Source organism: Danio rerio, chromosome 5 (assembly GCF_052040795.2).
Source record: "Danio rerio strain M-AB ecotype USA chromosome 5, GRCz13ab, whole genome shotgun sequence".
Lineage (NCBI taxonomy): Eukaryota > Metazoa > Chordata > Actinopteri > Cypriniformes > Danionidae > Danio > Danio rerio.
In genome coordinates, this window is record NC_141025.1 from 71,383,215 (window position 1) to 71,403,605 (window position 20,391).

At 36.1% G+C, this 20,391-nt stretch overlaps 1 protein-coding gene across 4 annotated transcripts in view; it reads right to left on the bottom strand.

Annotated features, from left to right (window-relative positions):
• The window catches only part of pappab (pregnancy-associated plasma protein A, pappalysin 1b), a 252,025-nt gene that overhangs the window by 172,731 nt on the left and 58,903 nt on the right, over positions 1-20,391 (bottom strand). For 2 of the 4 annotated variants that reach the window (XM_087251119.2, XM_087251118.2), the window contains exon 3: positions 2,485-3,556. In XM_087251119.2, coding sequence (XP_087107245.1) covers positions 2,485-3,556 — 1,072 coding nt within the window. 4 annotated transcript variants of the gene reach the window in all.

Consider the following 20,391-nt stretch of genomic DNA (forward strand, 5'->3'; position numbering starts at 1 on the left):
GACACCCCAGTGACAGATTATGTACCTTTATTTCTGAGAGTTCACCCTATGTTTCTGACCGCTGTAACCTTCAGAAATGGTAGCTGTAATCTTTCTTTGTTTTACAATCATTATTTTCATCATAGGGTTTTTTACAAAATGAGGGTTTTTGCTGTTTTTGTGTGATCGATGACCAAGGAAATCCCTAATCTTGAATATTTACAATAACATAGGGTATATATCAGGGCAGCACAGAAGCTCAGGGGTTAGCAATGTTGCCTCAAGGCAAGAAGGTCGCTGGTTCGAGTTCAATTTCTGTGTGGAGTTTGCATGTTCTCCCTTTGTTGGCGTGGGTTTCCTCTGGGTGCTCTGGTTTCCCCCACAATCCAAAGACATGTGCTATAGGTGAATTGAATCAACTAAATTGCCCGTTTTGTGTGTGTGTGTGTAAGATTTAGTGTATGAGTGTTTCTCAGTACTGGGTTGCGGCTGGAAGGGCATCCGCTGTGTAAAACATATGCTGGAATAGTTGGTGGTTCATTCCGCTGTGGTGACCTCTGATAAATAAGGGACTGAGCTGAAAGAAAATGAATGAATATGGTATATTTCAATTGATTCATCTATGTTTCTTTGCTTAATGATTTTGTTTATTCTAACACAGTTCCAGATTTGAATCCTGATTTCCAGATTGTCAGCATTCAGTAGTCTCAGAGTTTTCACGTTTGTGACAAAACTAACACAGTAAGTACGGTTACAGGAACTGCTGAAAAAGAGACCTCTGGTTTGTTCCATCATGCGGAGAACAAACACAGAGCTTTACCCCAACAGTATCCAGTGCCCCCACAACCTCAACATATTTCTGGAAGGTTCTTTTTCCTGAGCAAGTCTCCCAGAAGAGTCTCTAATGCTGTAAGTAATAGTGTTGTGAAGATGTGATTGGCTCCTCTACTTGTCCGGTGGGACATAGTTTCCATTCCCACTTACTCTCTATCAAATCACTTTTATAAGCGCACAAAAAAGAAGAACTATGTCTAGAATCTCCTCACATCTGGTCACCACGAGAGTAGTTCATTTTACCCGCAGAGTAAAACGGGATTGGTTGCTGAGCAGTGAATCTGTGCCAAAACGGACTCCGGGGATGCATGAAACACAAAAGTACAGGACTGAATCTCACTCGTACAGACACACCAAACAGTGAGCACCAAACCGCAGGGCCGAGACTCATCCTTCACAGTGTTTTATTGTCCCTCATCCATTCCTGTATACGTTAATTCATGCTCCAGAACTCTGACTCCGGTTCAGCAGTTTTCAGGACATCACGTCATGATACATTAATGGAAGTGAATTAAAATAGCTGAGAGCTTCACACATAGGAATGAGAGTTATTGCGCCCTAGAGTTCCCTTTGCTTCTTCCCAAAATCTTTAAACAGCTATGAACTTTTAACCTTGAGGATCACAAGAAGAAAAACTCTTGCGCAAGGATCAATGACAAGGATGGTCTACGATAAAAAAGGACATATGAAAAACATTTATTTTAAAAATGATTTACAATAAAAACAGTTACACTATTTATATTGGTATAATTTTATTAACCTAAAATAACCTATAATATTTTATAACCTAAAATCAACCAAATACAGTGTAAACGTCTAAGGATGTTACAGCTTGACATTGTGTGGATGTTGCCACTATGACGTCTCTTAGATGTTGGATTTTGGTTGCCATACCTGACAAATAAATGTCAGTATTTGAGATTGATTAGAGATGTTGGTTCGACATTGGATTTTGGTCACTTTCCAACACAACCTAAAACCAACCAAACATCATTTGACGTTGTTATTGGGCGTGAAAATAACGTTGTCCTCAGATGCTGACTAGACATTTAATTTTGGTCACCTGACATGACAACCTAAATCTAAGCCAATATTACTGTCTTATGACGTTGTGTGCCTGCTTGGTGGATACATTCATTCATTCATTTTTCTCTCGGCTTAGTCCCTTTATTAATTCGAGGTCGCCACAGCAGAATGAACCGCCAACTTATCCAGCAAGTTTTTACGGATGCCCTTCCAGCCACAACCCATCTCTGGAAACCATCCACACACACATTCACACTCATACACTACGGACAATTTAGCCTACCCAATTCAACTGTACTGCATGTCTTTGGACTGTGGGTGAAACCGGAGCACCCGGAGGAAACCCACGCGAAGGCAGGGAGAACACGCAAACTCCACACAGAAACACCAACTGAGCCGAGGTTCGAACCAACGACCCAGCGACCTTCTTGCTGTGAGGCGACAGCACTACCTACTGCGCCACTGCCTCCTCCTATGACACAACATCTCAGGCGTAAGTTACAACAGCCTTGCGCTCAAAATGTGTTGAAAGCAAAACCAAAAAATTAAAAGCATGGAAATTGATAACTTTTTTTTCACAAGTTAAAGGCATAACCAATTAATAAGCATGTGAAATTATGTGTATGAATAAGTTTTAAGAATTACCTGAGGGGTGACGCTGGATTAAAGCAGGTCTTGGTGACATCGGTGATGTTGGGGTTGCAGCAGTCCCCGTGATCATAATAGAAGTTGTCCCAGTTACACTCCGGGTCACAAACCCCATTCCCCTGCTTGTTTTCAGGACAACGAGCAATCTGCCTCTTACAGAATCCGGCATCGAAGCCTGTAAGTGTGTGGTTGCACTCAGGATCGCACTCTTCGTCGCCCACTTTACTGACGTCGCAGTTGGCCAGTATTAATCGATTTCGCAAAGACGAGTTGTAGACGTTGTGAACGGTGCGTTCCCAGGTGATGTTATAGACACGGAAAGCGTTGTTCAGATGCTGATGCTGAAGGTTGATCTGGTGTTCTGTAATCGTCGGAAACCGTCCGTCATCATCGTAAACGTTTATCACTCGATAGCGCACCGTTTTAGGTTTGCGGAAGCTCCAGAGCTGGTAGTAGTTTGTAATCACCTCCACATTGTCACACACAGTCTGTCCGCAAGCTGGAGGTTTCAGCGTAGAATCACTAAGGTCACTCGCTAGGCTTCGGTCTGAATGCTCCAACCGAGGAAAGCTGCCGTCTTTTACTGTTAACCAGCGTCTTGACATGTTCTCGAAGTTTTCGTGGATGACTAGCTGAGAGAGGTCAACAAGCTGGGCCAATCCTTGACGCATGGATCTAATGATCTCCCGTTGAGTCAGAGCCTGATGCCACAAGCTCAAATGCTCCATCGTACCCCTGTAGTTGTGGTTTAAAGCATTTCCGCCGATCATCAGCACCTTGCATTTTTTGGTAAGTGGGCTGAAGATCTCGCCTGATTGGTCTCGACTCACAGCTACTTGTGCGCCGTTGACGTAGAGCTTCATGAAGAGGCCGTTGTAGGTGACAGCCACATGCGACCACTGATTGGGAGTGTAGGCTGTGTTGGAGGTGATGGTGGTAAGCTTGTGGGCTCGGTCCGTCTTGAGGGAGAAGAAGAATCGAGGGTCGCGGTTGGCTTGGTCACTCACTGCTTTCACGCCAAATAGCCATCCTCGATCACTAGATGCGTAGAAGCATTTATCGTAGAGACCTGTAGAAAAAACGACACGTGTTAGAAAAAGCAATGCATTTTTGAAACAGAAATACAGTTGAAGACAACATTATCTATTAGCTCACTTATAAAAGTTTCAATCTTTTTCAAGTTTTTTTCTAAATGATGAGATAAAAAAAAAACACCAATTTTTGTTAAAGGTGACGTGGTGGCTCAGTGGTTAGCACTTTTATCTTATAGCAAGAAGGTCGTTGGTTCGAGTCCCGGCTGAGCCAAACTGTTTCCCCCAAAGTCCAAAGACATGCACTATAGGTGAATTGAATAAACTAAATTGGCTGTAGTGTATGAGTGTGTGTGTGAATGAGTGTGTATGGATGTTTCCCAATACTGGGTTGCAACTGTAAGGGCATCCGCTGCATAAAACATAAGCCAGAATTGGTTGCAGTTTACTAAGCCATAGGAGAATGAGTGAATGAATGTAATGTAATGTATATTCATATAGCACATGGTCATACCCCCAAAGCGCTTCACAATCATAAGGGAGGTCTCTCCACACCACTACCAGTGTGCAGCATCCAGTTGGATAATGCGACGGCAGCCACAAGACAGCGGCGCCAGTGTGCTCACCACACACCGGCTATAGGTGTAGGGGAGAGACAGTGATGAAGCCAATTAAGTGGATGGGGATGGAATTTAACCAGGACACCAGGATTATGCCCCTACTCTTTACGAGAAGTGCCATGAGATTTTTAAGGACCACAGAGAGTCAGGACCTCAGTTTATCGTCTCATCCGGAATACAGCAACTACTGACAGTATAGTGTCCCCTTCACTATACTAGGGCATCAGGACTCACACAGACCACAGGTTGAGCGCCTGCCCCCATGCTGGCCTTACTAACACCACTTCCAACAGCAAACTAGTTTTCCCATGTGGTCTCCCATTCAGGTACTGACCAGGCTCAGCCCTGCCTAGCTTTAGTGAGTAAATCTTTGGGCTGCAGGGTGATATGGCTAAGGACATGAATGAATATTGTTTAATACCTAACTACTTTTGCGTCTGCCATGATGACAAAACATGATATTTCACTAATAAATTGGCTAGATATTTGTAGCTTAAAGTGCAATTTATGCTTGAATAACTAGATAAATGCTTAGGTTTATTTAATGGACTATATTTAAATTAAATTTCATTATCAATACTGTAAAAAGAACCTTGTGAAATTGAAAATTAAACACCAGATGTAAAGTAGTTAGCATTTGAAGTGATTCAAAACCTTTCATCAAAGCTGTCGTAAAACTTTTGAACATCACCCAAACTTGTCTTAGAGGACAATTTTGAAAAACACTTTTGATAAAGTTTGGCAACACTTTATTTTGATGGTCCATTTGACAATTAGTAGACTCTCTGTTTAATATCTGTTGATACTGCTCCTTCAACAGACATTTCACTGACTATAAGAAACTTTGCAAGTACAGGTCAACTTACACTAACCTTAACCCCAACCTAATACTTATAATCTAATGAGAATGAGTTGGCATTTAGATGCAATGTAGCTTAAATTCAACAAATGGACGATCAAAATAAGGTATGACCTCCATTTTATATGTTGACTATATATCATTAAACAAATATGGGTGTATCTTGAAAAACAGTATGTTTACATGGACACCAATAATCCAACTCGAATATGATTAAGACAATACTCTGATTAAGAATCTACCATGTAAACAGTGATTTTTGATTACCTTAATCTGACTAAAGTCATAATCGAACTAAACAGACATGTAATTATGGAATTTTAAGTAAGGATTAAGGATTTTAAGTGCAGTACAGACATGTAAACGCCGCAACCAAACTATTACCATTGTGTCACATTTTGTGACAGGATAGTCTATACACATGGCTCTTTGACACTATTCTCTGCACCTACCGAGTCATTGAAGGACCACAGACACCTGCATCGTGGAATGCGAAGGTTTTTTTCCTATACGGCATGCAGTATACATTTCCATTAAAACAACACTCTTCCAGCAGTTTATACTCACATCCAATATCTCGTTTGTCTAAGTGGTGTTACGGTTGCCATATATTGGTGGGATTTTAGCATCCCATTCTCTCTCTCTCTCTCTCTCCCCATCTCTGCCTGTCGTATCCTTTAGGTCCGCCTTTGCGGAAGCCGATTGGTCAGGAGACCAGTCACTCATCATTGGGTGACGTGGCGCTGTCACATATAAGGACGCGAGGGTGAGCGGATGACAGCGCGACATGATTTTGTTATTCGTTATTTTTGCTTAACTTTCGTTTGGATAAAATTATTTAGTTTTATTTCTGCCCAGTTTTGAACTACTTTGTGATTTTTGTACATCTTATTTTCGATTGTTTGTTTGTTACTTTTTGGTACAACTCTTACCTGGCAAACAAAATTAAGAGATTATATTGAGAGTTGACTTTGTCCTCAGAGTAAGGTGGACAGGGAAGATGTCGTACGACTTCCTTCATACAAACACGTAGTCAATCCACTGTTTAAAACACCAGGTAAGAAGTGAATGCCACCTATGTATTATTTTTTTTTATAAAGAGTTTAGAATAGGTAAGATTTTTCTTTTCTTTTTCTTTTCATGCTTCTAGAGAGGTAAGGGGTTTGCTTTTAAACTAGAATTGTTTTGTTATATTCATTTCTTTGACTTGGCTTCACTAGTGTCCCCTTACTCTTGAGTTGACCTAATTTTGTTTGATACTTTGTTTAATTTGTTACTTTATTATTATTGTAAATATTTCTTCTTATTGTGTATATATATTTGGGCATTATTCTGATTTCACTTTTTGTACGTTAAATCACTTTTGTTGGCAGTTTTGTTGTTTGTGTCTTTTACTTTCACCCATCACATTTAAAAGTACCACACCTTTTAAATGTTATAACTTTTTACCCTAGACTAACATCAAAGAGGTTGTAACAGTGGGCATGCATGAAATGTTCCTGAATGAAAGTGAAAGTGCCAAACTGCAGTTAAAGTAGACACATTAAAAATGAAACATCCAAAATTACATGAAACTCAGGAGGAAACGTGGATAGCATGGTGACGCAATGATGTTAATCAAATTATGTGCTATAACAAGTAAAACATGAAAGTAACATTCAAAACGCAACTCATGTAAACACCTTAATCATATTATTGTGTTATTCAGATTAAGGCAAATAATTTGATTACTGATGGCAATGTAAACGTAGTCAATGAGAGGAGCACAGCAGTAATTCATCAAACTTATTGACGCATCACCGCGTAAGTTACCACAGCCTTACGCTCAAAATGAGGAAACACGGCAAGTGTTTGTCCAGAAAAGTGGGGAACACGACGTGGTTCCCATGATCAAATGGTTGCAACAGTCCAGTCCAAGGACTTACAGGCATACGAGAAGGCATCTGCTAGTAATCAGGCCCAGACAGTGTGGTCTTGTATCAACAGAGCAAAGGTTACTTGAATTTTCAGTCTATTTTCTTGAAATGTGCCTCAGCAGTAGGGATTTTTGAAATAAAAAAAATGGTCCTTTTTCAGGCACAGTCCGTATTATGATAGGGGCTCTAAAATCCTTTCTTCCTGTTTCATTTGGAAAGCTTGTGCTAAGCCAAAGAAGGAAACATATTCTTACATTTAATGGCATACGCGTCCTTCATAATCGTCCGTTGTGTGTAAGAGTGTGTCGATACTGCGGAAATCAGATACTGGGAATACTCGAAATTAGTAATTCTAACATTTCGATTAAATTAAATCAAACGAGCGCTGCAAATCCACACCGCAGTGCTGCTTAATCCAGCAAACTGCTGAGCAAAGAAAATTGCAGGTAAAGACAGAAAGGGTCTTCTGCACAAGGAAATCTCCACATGATCAGAACGGTCAGAAGCCCCCTCTATATTCATTTTCCCCAATTTCTTTTGTAATGGAAAGAACATTTTTTTTAACACATTTCTAAACATAATAGTTTTAATAGCTCATTTCTAATAACTGATTTCTTTTCTCTTTGCCATGATGACAGTAGATAATATTTTACACGATTAACTAGGTTAATTAGGCTGACTAGGCAAGTTAGGGTAATTAGCCAAGTCATTGTATAACAGTGTTTTGTTCTGTAGACAATGTTGTTTGAAAATATAAAAAATACATAAACTTTGCTTTTGGTTTCTCTTTACACAATGTTGGGCAAGCTACTTGGAAAATTTACTGAGTTAAGCTAGTTTCTGTGTCAGCCCAATAATTGATTAAAGACATCACCAACCGTAGCGGGCGATGGCAGCAATTGTGAAACACAAAGAAGAAGAATTCGCTATTCTTGCTATCATATGCATTTACTTTTATCGGCGAAACACCGGCTTTACAGCTTCGTGAATGGCAGGGGCATCACTTAACGATCCGCAATCAGTAAATGTAGCTTGTGCGGACACTAACACGCTACTTGCGTGAAATAATAGCTTCAATACTAAATAGCAATTTGATTTAGTAATTAGCAACGCTACCGCCACTCTACTGCGAAATGTAGTTAAGCTAGTAGAATTACTACTTGTAACGACGCTACTGCCCAACATTATGTGTGTGTATATATATATATATATATATATATATATATAACTGTAGTAAAAACGCAATATCACACTCGTGTGCGTTATGGCTGTATATCGGCACTGGTGGGAGGTGTGCATTGCCTTAGTGCCCCCACCAGTGCCGATATACAGCCATATCGCACTGCTACGTGTGTGATATTGCGTTTATACAACAGTTTGACGGCATAATTGTGTATAAAAACAAAATCAAACATAGAGAGTATCAAAAACCCTTTTGATCCGGGAGCTGCGTTGAGTTCCGATCATTTCCATATGCGGAAAATTCGGATCCGAACTGAGCTGCGGATCCGTTTAAATATTTGAACTCCTGCGACTAGACCGTATGCGCCCTGCCGACCGGATATGATGTATTCCAGTGTTGTCCAAGCAGGTCCGTGCGCGCAAGATGAAAAATATGAGTTTATTTGGTTATTTTTTGAATTACAAAAAGTCTATATTAAAGAAAAACTTTTCTGTTCATAAATGTAAGTAAGAGAGTAATAAAATTATATATTTTTAATGTTGTCTCCAATATTTTAGCGGTCTATGAGTTTCTAGAATTCATTCATCCATTAAACTATGTAAACGCACAAAGAATAAAGGCTATTGCTTTTGCAGTCCTTTATTTCGGACACCGTTGAGAATCACCTTCTCCCCCGTGGTGCACGACAACACTGAAAATACTGTGCGGCTGCCACAAGGGGGCGTATTCCGTCAGTCGTATCCAAATGTCGTGTGCAGTGGAAAGGCGGCTTTAAAATGAGGAACTACTTTCTTTTGACAATGAGTTCACTGTACTCAAATGCTATCATGTCAATATGGACCAAAATCTCTGAGGAATGTTTAAAGTAACTTGTTGAATCTATGCCACAAAGGACTAAGGCAGTTCGAAAGGAGAAAAGGGGGTCCAACCCTGTCCTAGTAATGTGTACCTAATAAAGTGGCCCGTGAGTGTATAAATACACACACACACACACACACACACACACATATATATATATATATATATATATATATATATATATATATATATATATATATATATATATATATATATATGTATGTGTATATATATATATATATATATATATATATATATATATATATGTATGTATATATATATATATATATATATATATATATATATATATATATATATATATTTCTATATACAGTATTAGTATGTGCTTTTGAAAATGTAAAAAAGTATATAAACTTAAAATTATATACATTATACACTACCCAACACCCCCTCCCCCACCACATATACACCACACAAACCTCAAAACATGCAGAGTGTGCCTCACACAGGTGAGTGGGTTTAACAAACCACCTGTTGAAAACACACTTTTCCATTTAATACCACACAACTAATACTAGTAAGACTTTCTAGCAATACCTAGCTGTAGCAATACCTAGCTGAAAACTGTTTCTATACAGAACAGAAATGTTTGGTAGAGGTAATTGCTGAAACTGCGAATAAGCAGTAAACCGTTACCACAGTAGCAGGGCAAAATATTACAACACAACATGACTTTTTTCACTACATACAATATGTAATATGACTCCAAATGTAGACAAGCCACTAGTGACAGGGAAAGTGCTTAAATGCGTTTGCTCAAGCTGAATACACGCGGATCTTTTGACCGCTACGTTTGACCACTTTAAAGAGGATCATTCATTCGGGAGCACCACAGTAAAAAGAGCAGACAGAAGCATGTAGTTCCCCTCTCACTTCTGAGCTGCCAGCAGAACCACTGCCAGCATCTATAAAAATAAATTGTGCCATAAAACTGAGGAAATTACAATCTGTGAAATCCTGGAATGAGACCACTAAGTGGGAAATAACAAACAGGTACATTTCTTGCCAGAACCGAACTTCTTTTGACGTGCAAAGGGGCTCGGGGTTGGGAAAGAGACGAGGGGTTCAATTGATGGATGTATTCTGGGAAAAAAGCAGATTTTATATTGATCACAATTGATATTTCATTCATTTGTGTATTACGTACTGCATATGGCTTTATATTAAGTGTTGTATGATAAACAGTGTTGAGGAAAAGCACAAATGCAATGTTGCTTACTTTGCAAATAAACTTACTTTAGGAAATCGATGCAGTCAAACGAAGTACACGCTGAACCTAAAATGTCATTTTGGAAATGAATGCGGTTGGCTCTTTATATTGGATTTGGCGTACCCTTGTAATCCTATCCAATATTTCATGAAAGCCTCTATCTTGAGTTCATTCAATCTCAGTATCCAGCACCATGGACAGAGCACTACAAAGTGAACATTACGAAAAAGAAAGACACCAGCACAGCAGCTGTTTGGTAGAGTTGACTTCTGACAACTTTATTAAAGCATCTATTGTTGTTGCTATTCTTAAAGTTTTGTATTTTAATTATGGGGTATGTCCTTTCAAAGTTAAGACATAACATAGATAAAATAGCTTATTTTTTTAGATTATAATTTGTGATAAATTATAATTTATAAAATAAAATAAAATAAAACAAAACAACATTAAAATAAATTAAATTAAATTAAATTAAACTAAAGAACAACATAAAAATTACACATCATAAAATAAAATAAAATAAAATAAAATAAAATAAAATAAAATAAAATAAAATAAAATAAAATAAAATTAAATTAAATTAAATTAAAAATCTGGAAAAAAAACAGATAATGTGTTTGGTGAAAAATTACATTTTCGTTCCTTTAATAGGAAAAAAAAATGTAAATGTGGTAAAACATCAGTAAAAGAAATATGGAATACATTTTTACAAACAGAAAATTGTTAAGAAATGTGGAAAAAATTAAGAGCATTTTTTTTATTAATATTAAAATAGGATAGTAGTCTATGAAAATGTTGAGCTGTTATTTATCAGCACATAAATATAATCACATATTTACACATTAATTTCACACACAAAAGGATATATTAGTACCATAATTAGGTTGTCTAATTATTTTAGTTATTCATTTGTTCATTTCTAAGTGTAGTTTTTTAGGCAACTTTTAATCTGATCACACTAAGCTTTGTAATAAAACTATAATCATTGTATAATGTATAATAACAATAGAGAAAAAAATTCCTGCAGACAAATAGAATGTTGCTTCCTTTGCAAATGAACATCTAATCTAATGTATCCCAAACTCTTAAGTATTATTGTAATGAGATAACATTTTTGAAAATATATTATACACAGAGCTCAGCATATATAAGCAGACCACTCACAAATCTATCTTTTAAATTCATATTTTTAAGCTATACAATACATGTATGTACATTTACAGTTGAAGTCAGAATTAATAGACCTCTTTTGATTTTTTTTCTTTTTTAAATATTTCCCAAATGATGTTTAACAGAGCAAGGAACTTTTCGCAGTATGTCTGATAATATTTTTTGCTTCTGGAGATAGTCTTATTTGTTTTATTTTGGCTAAAATAAAAGCAGTTTTTAATTTTTAAAGCCATTTTGAAGTCACAATTGTGAGCCTCTTAAAGCTTAATTTTATGATAAAACAAACCATCATTATACAATGACTTGCCTAATTACCCTAACCAGCCTAGTTAACCTAATTAACCCTATTAAGCCTTTAAATGTCACTTTAAGCTGTATAGAAGTGTCTTGAAAAATATCTAGTCAAATATTATTTACTGTCATCTTAGCAAAGATAAAACAAATCAGTTATTAGAGATGAGTTATTAAAACTATGTTTAGAAATGGTTAAAAAAATATTCTTTCCGTTAAACAGAAATTGGGGGACAAAATAAACAGGGGGGCTAATAATTCTGAATTCAACTGTATGTATTGAAATACATGACAGCTGTAGTGTCAACACTACACACAACACCTTCTTCAGCTTTTCTGATTTGATTACAGCAATAAATGATAGCACACACCCTTTGGGAAGCGTTGGAACAATAATTACTGTGAAAATTGCTGCACTTGAATAACTGAATAATTCAAAATACAAATAGTTTGTTCGGTAGACAATCGAAAATAGATATTGCACAAGGGAGCTAATAATAATGACAATAATAATGAAAGCTCTTCTACTGTTGCCTTTTTTATCAGCTGGAACCAGTCTGGCCACTCTCCTCTGATCTCTGGTATCCACAGAACTGTCACTCATTGGATATTTTCTCTTTTTTTGACCATTCTCTGTAAACCCAAGAGATGGTTGTGCGTGAATATCCCAGTAGATCAGCAGTTTCTGAAATACTCAGACCACCCTGTTTGGTACCAACATCCATGCCACGGCTAAAGCAACTTAAATCACCTTTCTATTGTTTATTTATTTATTTTTTTTTTATAAACTGCTTTTATTGTAGCCAAAATAAAACAAATCAGACTTTCTCCAGAAGAAAAAATATTATGGGAAATTCTGTGAAAAATTTAACAAATTTAAAAAACAAATTGTCTGGCACGAACAACCTTGCCACGTTCAAAGCCAATTAAATCACCTTTCTGGTGTTTTTTTTTATTACAAACTGCTTTTATTCTAGCCAAAATACAACAAATCTGATTTTCTCCAGAAGAAAAAATACAATAGTAAATACTGTGAAAAACTTAACAATTTTAAAAAATAAACTGTTTGGCACCAACATTCATGCCATGTTCAAAGCCACTTAAATCACCTTTCTATTGTTTTTTTTTTTAATTATTATTTATTATTATTACAAACTGCTTTTATTGTAGCCAAAATAAAACAAATCAGACTTTCTCCAGAAGAAAAAATATTATAGGAAATTCTGTGAAAAATGTAACAAATTTAAACAACAAACTGTCTGGCACCAACAACCATGCCATGTTCAAAGCCACTTAAACCACCTTTCTAGTGTTTTTTTTTATTATTATTACAAACTGCTTTAATTCTAGCCAAAATAAAACAAATCTGATTTTCTCCAGAAGAAAAAATATTATAGGAAATTCTGTGAAAAATTTAACAAATTTAAACAAAAAACTGTCTGGCACTAACAACCATGCCATGTTCAAAGCCACTTAAACCACCTTTCCAGTGTTTTTTTTTTTTTATTATTATTACAAACTGCTTTAATTCTAGCCAAAATAAAACAAATCTGATTTTCTCCAGAAGAAAAAATATAATAGTAAATACTGTGAAAAACTTAACAATTTTAAAAAATAAACTGTTTGGCACCAACATTCATGCCATGTTCAAAGCCACTTAAATCACCTTTCTATTGTTTTTTTATTATTATTTATTATTATTACAAACTGCTTTTATTGTAGCCAAAAAGAAACAAATCAGACTTTCTCCAGAAGAAAAAATATTATAGGAAATTCTGTGAAAAATGTAACAAATTTAAACAACAAACTGTCTGGCACTAACAACCATGCCATGTTCAAAGCCACTTAAACCACCTTTCTAGTGTTTTTTTTTATTATTATTACAAACTGCTTTTATTCTAGCCAAAATAAAACAAATCAGACTTTCTCCAGAAGAAAAAATATAATAGTAAATACTGTGAAAAACTTAACAATTTTAAAAAATAAACTGTTTGGCACCAACATTCATGCCATGTTCAAAGCCACTTAAATCACCTTTCTATTGTTTTTTTATTATTATTTATTATTATTACAAACTGCTTTTATTGTAGCCAAAATAAAACAAATCAGACTTTCTCCAGAAGAAAAAATATTATAGGAAATTCTGTGAAAAATGTAACAAATTTAAACAACAAACTGTCTGGCACTAACAACCATGCCATGTTCAAAGCCACTTAAACCACCTTTCTAGTGTTTTTTTATTTTATTATTATTATTACAAACTGCTTTAATTCTAGCCAAAATAAAATGAATAAGACTTTCTTCAGAAGAAAAAATATAATAAGGAAATACTGTGAAAATTTTAGCAAATTTAAAAAACAAGCTGTCTGGCACCAACATACATGCCACGCTCAAAGCCACTCAAGTCACCTTTCAAGTGTTTTTGTCTAGTGTTACAAACTGCTTTTACTCTAGCCAAAATAAAACAAATCAGACTTTCGCCAGAAGAAAAAAATATTACAGGAAATGCTGTGAAAAATTTGACAAATTCTTCAAAAACCTATCCATGGCAGAAACATGAACTACAAGTCCCGGCTACGCTCTCCAAACATAATAAAATGAGATAATTGAATATTTAATTTTTCATAGGCATCATTACAAACCTCTAAGTGGTGCTATTGACAGTTTTACGAGGTGCTTATGAAGTTACTGTAATGTGCTATAAAACATCCCATCGCAGTGCACAACACAGAGACCTCAAAGACAACAGCGAGCGAGCGAGAAAAAAAAAAGCCCCACAATGAAGGCATTTATTCTTCAGATCTGACTGCGTTTAATTTGGGATGAACGGCTGCCGTCTAACGTCAGCAGACATGCTGTAAAAGCAGTAGTAAAAGCAGTGGTGTGTCTGAGAATGGGCTCAGTGCCTGTCTGAGGATCTGATTGACTGCGCTGCCGAGCTCATTCCATGAGGACTGTAATATCTTTACAAGAAGCAGCAATAACAAAACCACTCGAGGAAAGGATGGACAAGGCACTAATTTTATAGCTTCCTCCATCTGGACTGACACTTAACACGATTCCTCTTCTTCTCCTTATACCTGAAGAATATAAAACAGCACATAATTGTGGCTTGAAGCCCGACAGGCGATATATGAGGGCCCACGGACCGCAAGCGTTTAGTGCTTTGTTTAAAAGGAAATTTGCTGAACAACACTATTTGCTGCTGCGAAGAAGAAGGAGGAAAAGGCCATATAAACTCTACCAGCGCCCCCTCGTTGCTTCTTAACGTTACTGTGACTAAGGAGATCACCGCGAGGACAGAGGAGTGGACTAATTTTAGATGACTCACTGACAAGATGTATTCAATCAATCCATTATCATGCCCCTCTCTGGAGATATAAAGCTTATTTAAAGACAATGTACCCAACTGCATATAATGACGTTCGTTTTAGACGTCCTCGGTCTATGATTTGCAATTTAAATCATGCCTTTGGAAATCTGTCATTGAGTTGCTTGTGCACGTCTCGTGTTATTTATGGATTTGTTAGCGTGATGCTTTATAAAAATAAAGATGCCACGAAGAACAAAGAAAAAACACTTTTGTTTTGTTTGTTTCCCCAATACAATTAGTGAATTATTGTTCAGCATATGTAGGTAGACGCCTCATAAATCTATCTTTTAAATTCATATTTTTAATAGGAAGCTATACAATATTATATGTATGTACATATACATTAGATTAGTCAGTACTGAAGCCAAATCTAGAGCTTATCTAACAAAATAACTCACGATAACGGTCCAAAAACTAGTACAGCCACATTTATATGTTATAGAAAAATATTAAATACAAATTTTAAATAGGATAAATCAACAGAAGCAAAATAGTTTGACAAATTTAGCTGAAATTTTTAAGGTTGTAATTGATTTCTGCAATATTTTGTTTGAATTTAATGGTGGTTACCTTTCAATTTCTAAAGATGTTTGGTCACTAAAATATTATTTTAATAAATATATCTGTTTAATAAATCTGTTTCGTTTAAATGCACTAAAATACATTGCATAAAGAGAAATATATATATATATATATATATATATATATATATATATATATATATATATATATATATATATATATATATATATATATATATATATATATATATATTGTTCTCTTTATGCAATGTATTTTAGTGCATTTAAACGTATGTAAAGATTTTTTTTCTGGTTCTTTAAACTACTTATTTAAAAATTTTATTAAATTAATTTCATGTTTATTTCTATAGCGCTTTTACAATGTAGATTGTGTTAAAGCAGCTATAAAGCTGAATGAGCTGAATCAACACAATTCTTGAGATTTTTTGGAACAACTTAATTGGTTGTTTACTTAAATATGCAAAAACAATTAGGTTAACTTAATCGATTTGTGTTGGGACAGCTTGAATTTTGTGGAACCTTGCATTTTTTTACAGCCTAAGAAAAAGGTTTCATGGATGTGTTTAAAGATTGGTGTTGAAGAATCTTTATTTTTAAATAATAAATATAAAGTTACATGAACTTTACATAAGCATGATTGCACAATAATTGTAAAAAAATATATGTATAATAATAATAATAATAATATTAATAATAATAATAATAATAATAATAATATACACAAAAAATGATTTAAAGATGATTTCTTGGATTTACAAATTTTTCTTTAAGTTGCAATTGGAGTCAGAATTATTAGCCCACCCCCACCCCCCTGAAATGTTAGCCCCCAATGTTTATTTTTCCCCCAATTTCTGTTTAACGAAGAGAAGATTTTTGTCAACACATTTCTAAACATAATAGTTTTAATAACTCATCTCTAATAACTGATTTATTTTATCTTTGCCATGATGACAGTAAATAATATTTTACTAGATATTTTTCAACACACTTCTATACAGCTTAAAGTGAAATTTAAAGGCTTAACTAGGTATGTTAGAGTAATTAGTAAGTTATAATGATGGTTTGTTCTATAAAAAAATGTATAAGGGGCTCATAATTTTGACCTTAAAATGGTTTTTAAAATATTTATAACTGATTTTGTTCAAGCCAAAATAAAACAAATAAGACTTTTTTTCCAGAAGACAAAATATTATCAGACATACTGTGAAAATGTCCTTGCTCTGTTAAACATTATTTGGGAAATATTTAAAAAAATATATATATATTCAAAAGGGGGAGCCTAATAATTCTGATTTCAACTGTAAGTGGTTGTAAACAATTTATTTGGGCTGAACTTAAACAAGTAAGTTAAACATTACTAAATTTCATTTTGTTAAAATTCAACACATATAAATTGTTTGAAAAAAATTTGCAGACAGCATTTTTTCCAATGTGTCAAGCATAGCCTTGATGTCTATCAAAATCGTATTACAGAATCTAAAAGAGCATTTGGGAATTACACAAACAAGTCTATCACTATACATTCACATGTGTGTTCGACGTTTTAGCATTTTAGAGAGATAATAAAAATGAATCGATTTGTATATCATTACAGTTGCCTACGTTCCCACGGAACTGCGTGCTCTACGGGGTTCACGGGGTGCACGCGGGCTTCATAAACCGACTCCGCGGGTATTACGCTCTCTGTTGGCTGAAGAAGGGATGAGGGGAAAAGAAAATCACACAGATTTGTTTGAAGAAAGAAAGAAAAAAAAAACAACCGAGCAACTAACACGCCCACCTATGCTACTCCATCCCCATAAGAATAATGCGTAATGTGCGTAAGTAGAGATTTTTCAAGAAAAAAAAAAAAAAACAGATGAACAGATTTTGTTATTCGATTGTAAACTGTAAGCGATTCGAGTGTCAAATACAAAGTTAAATATATGTGTAATTATAAACATGCCTGCGTGTTTGACTAAAGATAAGCAAGCACCCGCTGTGGTTTGCTGTATATGGTGTATAGTAGCCTATGTAGTGCAGAGCAGTGTGCGTAACGAGCACAGTAGCCTGTGCATCAAAGAGATGACGTATTTGTTTAAGCGATTTCTGACACAGACACTTAATCGTACAGCATCACAGAGACAAACCCACAGACGATCGTGATTCCTCTCGCAGCACTTTTTAACATGAAATAATTAAATAATAATAATAAAATACTTAATTTAATTCCTTAAATGCCAGACTTTAACATAAAACCCCATAATCAGCGAGTCCAGTTGTTTTACTCCAAAATACAACGAACCGTGCAAGCATTTTTAACTAAAAAGGCGGGTGATGTTAAAACTACCCAAAGTTGCGTGGAAATAACCTGCCAGCCGCATGCAAAACCCACGAGATTTTTGTTTTGCAAGTAAACAACATGAGCAAAGACGCATCTCTTTATCTATTACAGCAGTGAAGTGTGCAAGAATGATCTCATAAATAGTGAAAGTGTTATAAAGAAGTGTTAGTGGCAAGTGTTTATGCACACTGGAGGTGATTTATGAAACATGCTGCAGTTAAACACTATTAAAAAAGAGAAAATATTTCTGCGGTGAACATAATAATGCAAGTCATAATTAAGCAAACCAAACCTCCGATAACAGCTGGAGAGCGTTGCCCACCCTCGGGTTTTATCCACATTTCCAGGGTGAAATTAGCCCTTGGCACCTCTGCATTGGGTTTCAGACGCAGTTGGTCTCCTCGACCGGTAAAGTAAACAGCCCTCCGCCGACCTGGGCTGCTTTCCCCCGCCTGTGACAGCTGAGGGGAGCGCCGATCTATCCCGGGAAGTGAGCGTTTGCCCCGAGGCAGGCGTGTGGCACAGGCTCCTGGGAAGGTACTTCTGGCTTCCCTGATGCGTACCAAGTCTCTTTTAGACCTTACAATTCGCCGTGGAGTCCCACACTCTGATCCCAAGCACACGAGAAAAAGCAAAAGGCATAAGAGCCAAGTGCAAATGGGCAAAAGTTTCATTTTCAAGTGGAGAGAAGAGATTTTTTTGGTCAATGGATGAGGGGGATTTGAGGATTGCAAAATACTAAATAGCGCTCGTCTTTGGAGATCTTTCCCGGTCTTTTGCTTTTACAAAAGCCTGTCAAGACGCGTATTCAACACCAACCAAGACGGCAATGCTGTCTTATTTTTTCCTTTATAATGTTAAGCCACGACCCCCTTTCCTTGCCCCTTTCAAAGACACTTCAACACAGATTGAGGGGGGAAAGGAATATGTTAATTCATCCAAGTGCTCCACCTTCCCAATTGAATGGATCCCATTAAACTGCAGGGATGACTGAGTAATCAATCAGTGTGGAGAGGTCAAAATCATTTCCCTTTCACTTTTTCGTCTTCATGCGCATTTCGGATAAACTTGTTTCTCAAACATACATGTCACAGGCACAACTCTGCGCGGGTATGTGAGCCCGGCGTGCTTTCTTTTTTTTATTCGCCTACATTAAAGTTGAAGCGCCTCATGATATTCCCGGTCTCTAACCGAACAGTCCGAGTGCAATGAAAACACATTATGACGCTACTTGTTTCAGGTAACTCGTCGTTACGTCACACTGTTTTTGTTTGGCATATAGAGAGCGAGCAGGCGGGTGGATTTCTGTCAGGAGCCGCAGGTACAGTAAACCTGCTCGCTGTTTTGTTTCTCAGTGCGTATCTGAACCGGGACGGTGTTTTGATTTTGCGCACCGCTGCGTTGAGAACCCTCTAGCGGCTGCGTAATGAACTCTCCATAAAACCCACAAGAAAAACAAGAAACAAAAACAAAATATGGTCAGGCACGTTAAATATTTTTATTGTTCTTTCCTTTGTCTTCAACGAGCCATTAATGTGAGCAGCGCTGGCTGGAGAAGCAGACTGACAGAAAGCCAAACAAACACAAGCTGCTGATGGACGAGTACAGTATGATCTCAATGAGCAATGAGCTAGATCTCAAGAAAAAGATGCTTTTTTGTGGGAATCATAAAAATGAAGGAATCATGACTTTAACAATAAAAAAGGCAAACGCTAACATCAATCCAAAATTAAAAAGGGGGAAAGAAAACAAGAAGAACAGACTTTTTTTTTCTTTATGAGCATGACTTTTCGATGCGTCGAAATCCAATATTTTTACTGTGTGTTTGGTTTATGATCTCCAATTCCATAATTAAATATGTATCTAAACAACTTCATAAACGACATCATCCTTTCAGGATTAACACTGATTGATTTCTATTTTAATTGCTTCCTTGTTGCATACCTAAAAGCACAATCATCCCATAACAAAGCATTTTAGCAAATGTACTCACAATCATCACAGATAAGTGAACGTTTTCTAGTGTAGAATGAAATTTTTTTTTTTTTGGCTAAAACCATGGTTCTAGATCAGGGGTGCCTAAGGTAGGGCCTGCGGGCCAAAGTTGGCCCATGGTAACCTTTGGTTTGGCCTGTCATATTATCCTTGAATGATAGGAAGTTGGTTGGGGCGAATGCCTTTGAAAGAGATTGTCATTTCCACGTAGCCTTTTGTTTATTTGTTTAATTAAGGAGCTACAAAAAGCCAACTAAAATTAAATTCTTTAAATGAATCAGACTTTTAAAATGAAAATACTTTCACTAGACAGATGCACAAGACATCGGCGAGCAAATCAAGGCAATGGCAGGAGCAGCTCGACTAGTGTATTCACCATTGATCTCTATTGTGTTATAAAGGGGATTGTTTATGTTTTATTATAATAAGTTCGTAAGAAAATGTCAAAAATTATACTGCATCATTAATTAATGTTTTAAAGCAACATTTTCTAGTCATTTTTAAATGTTAGC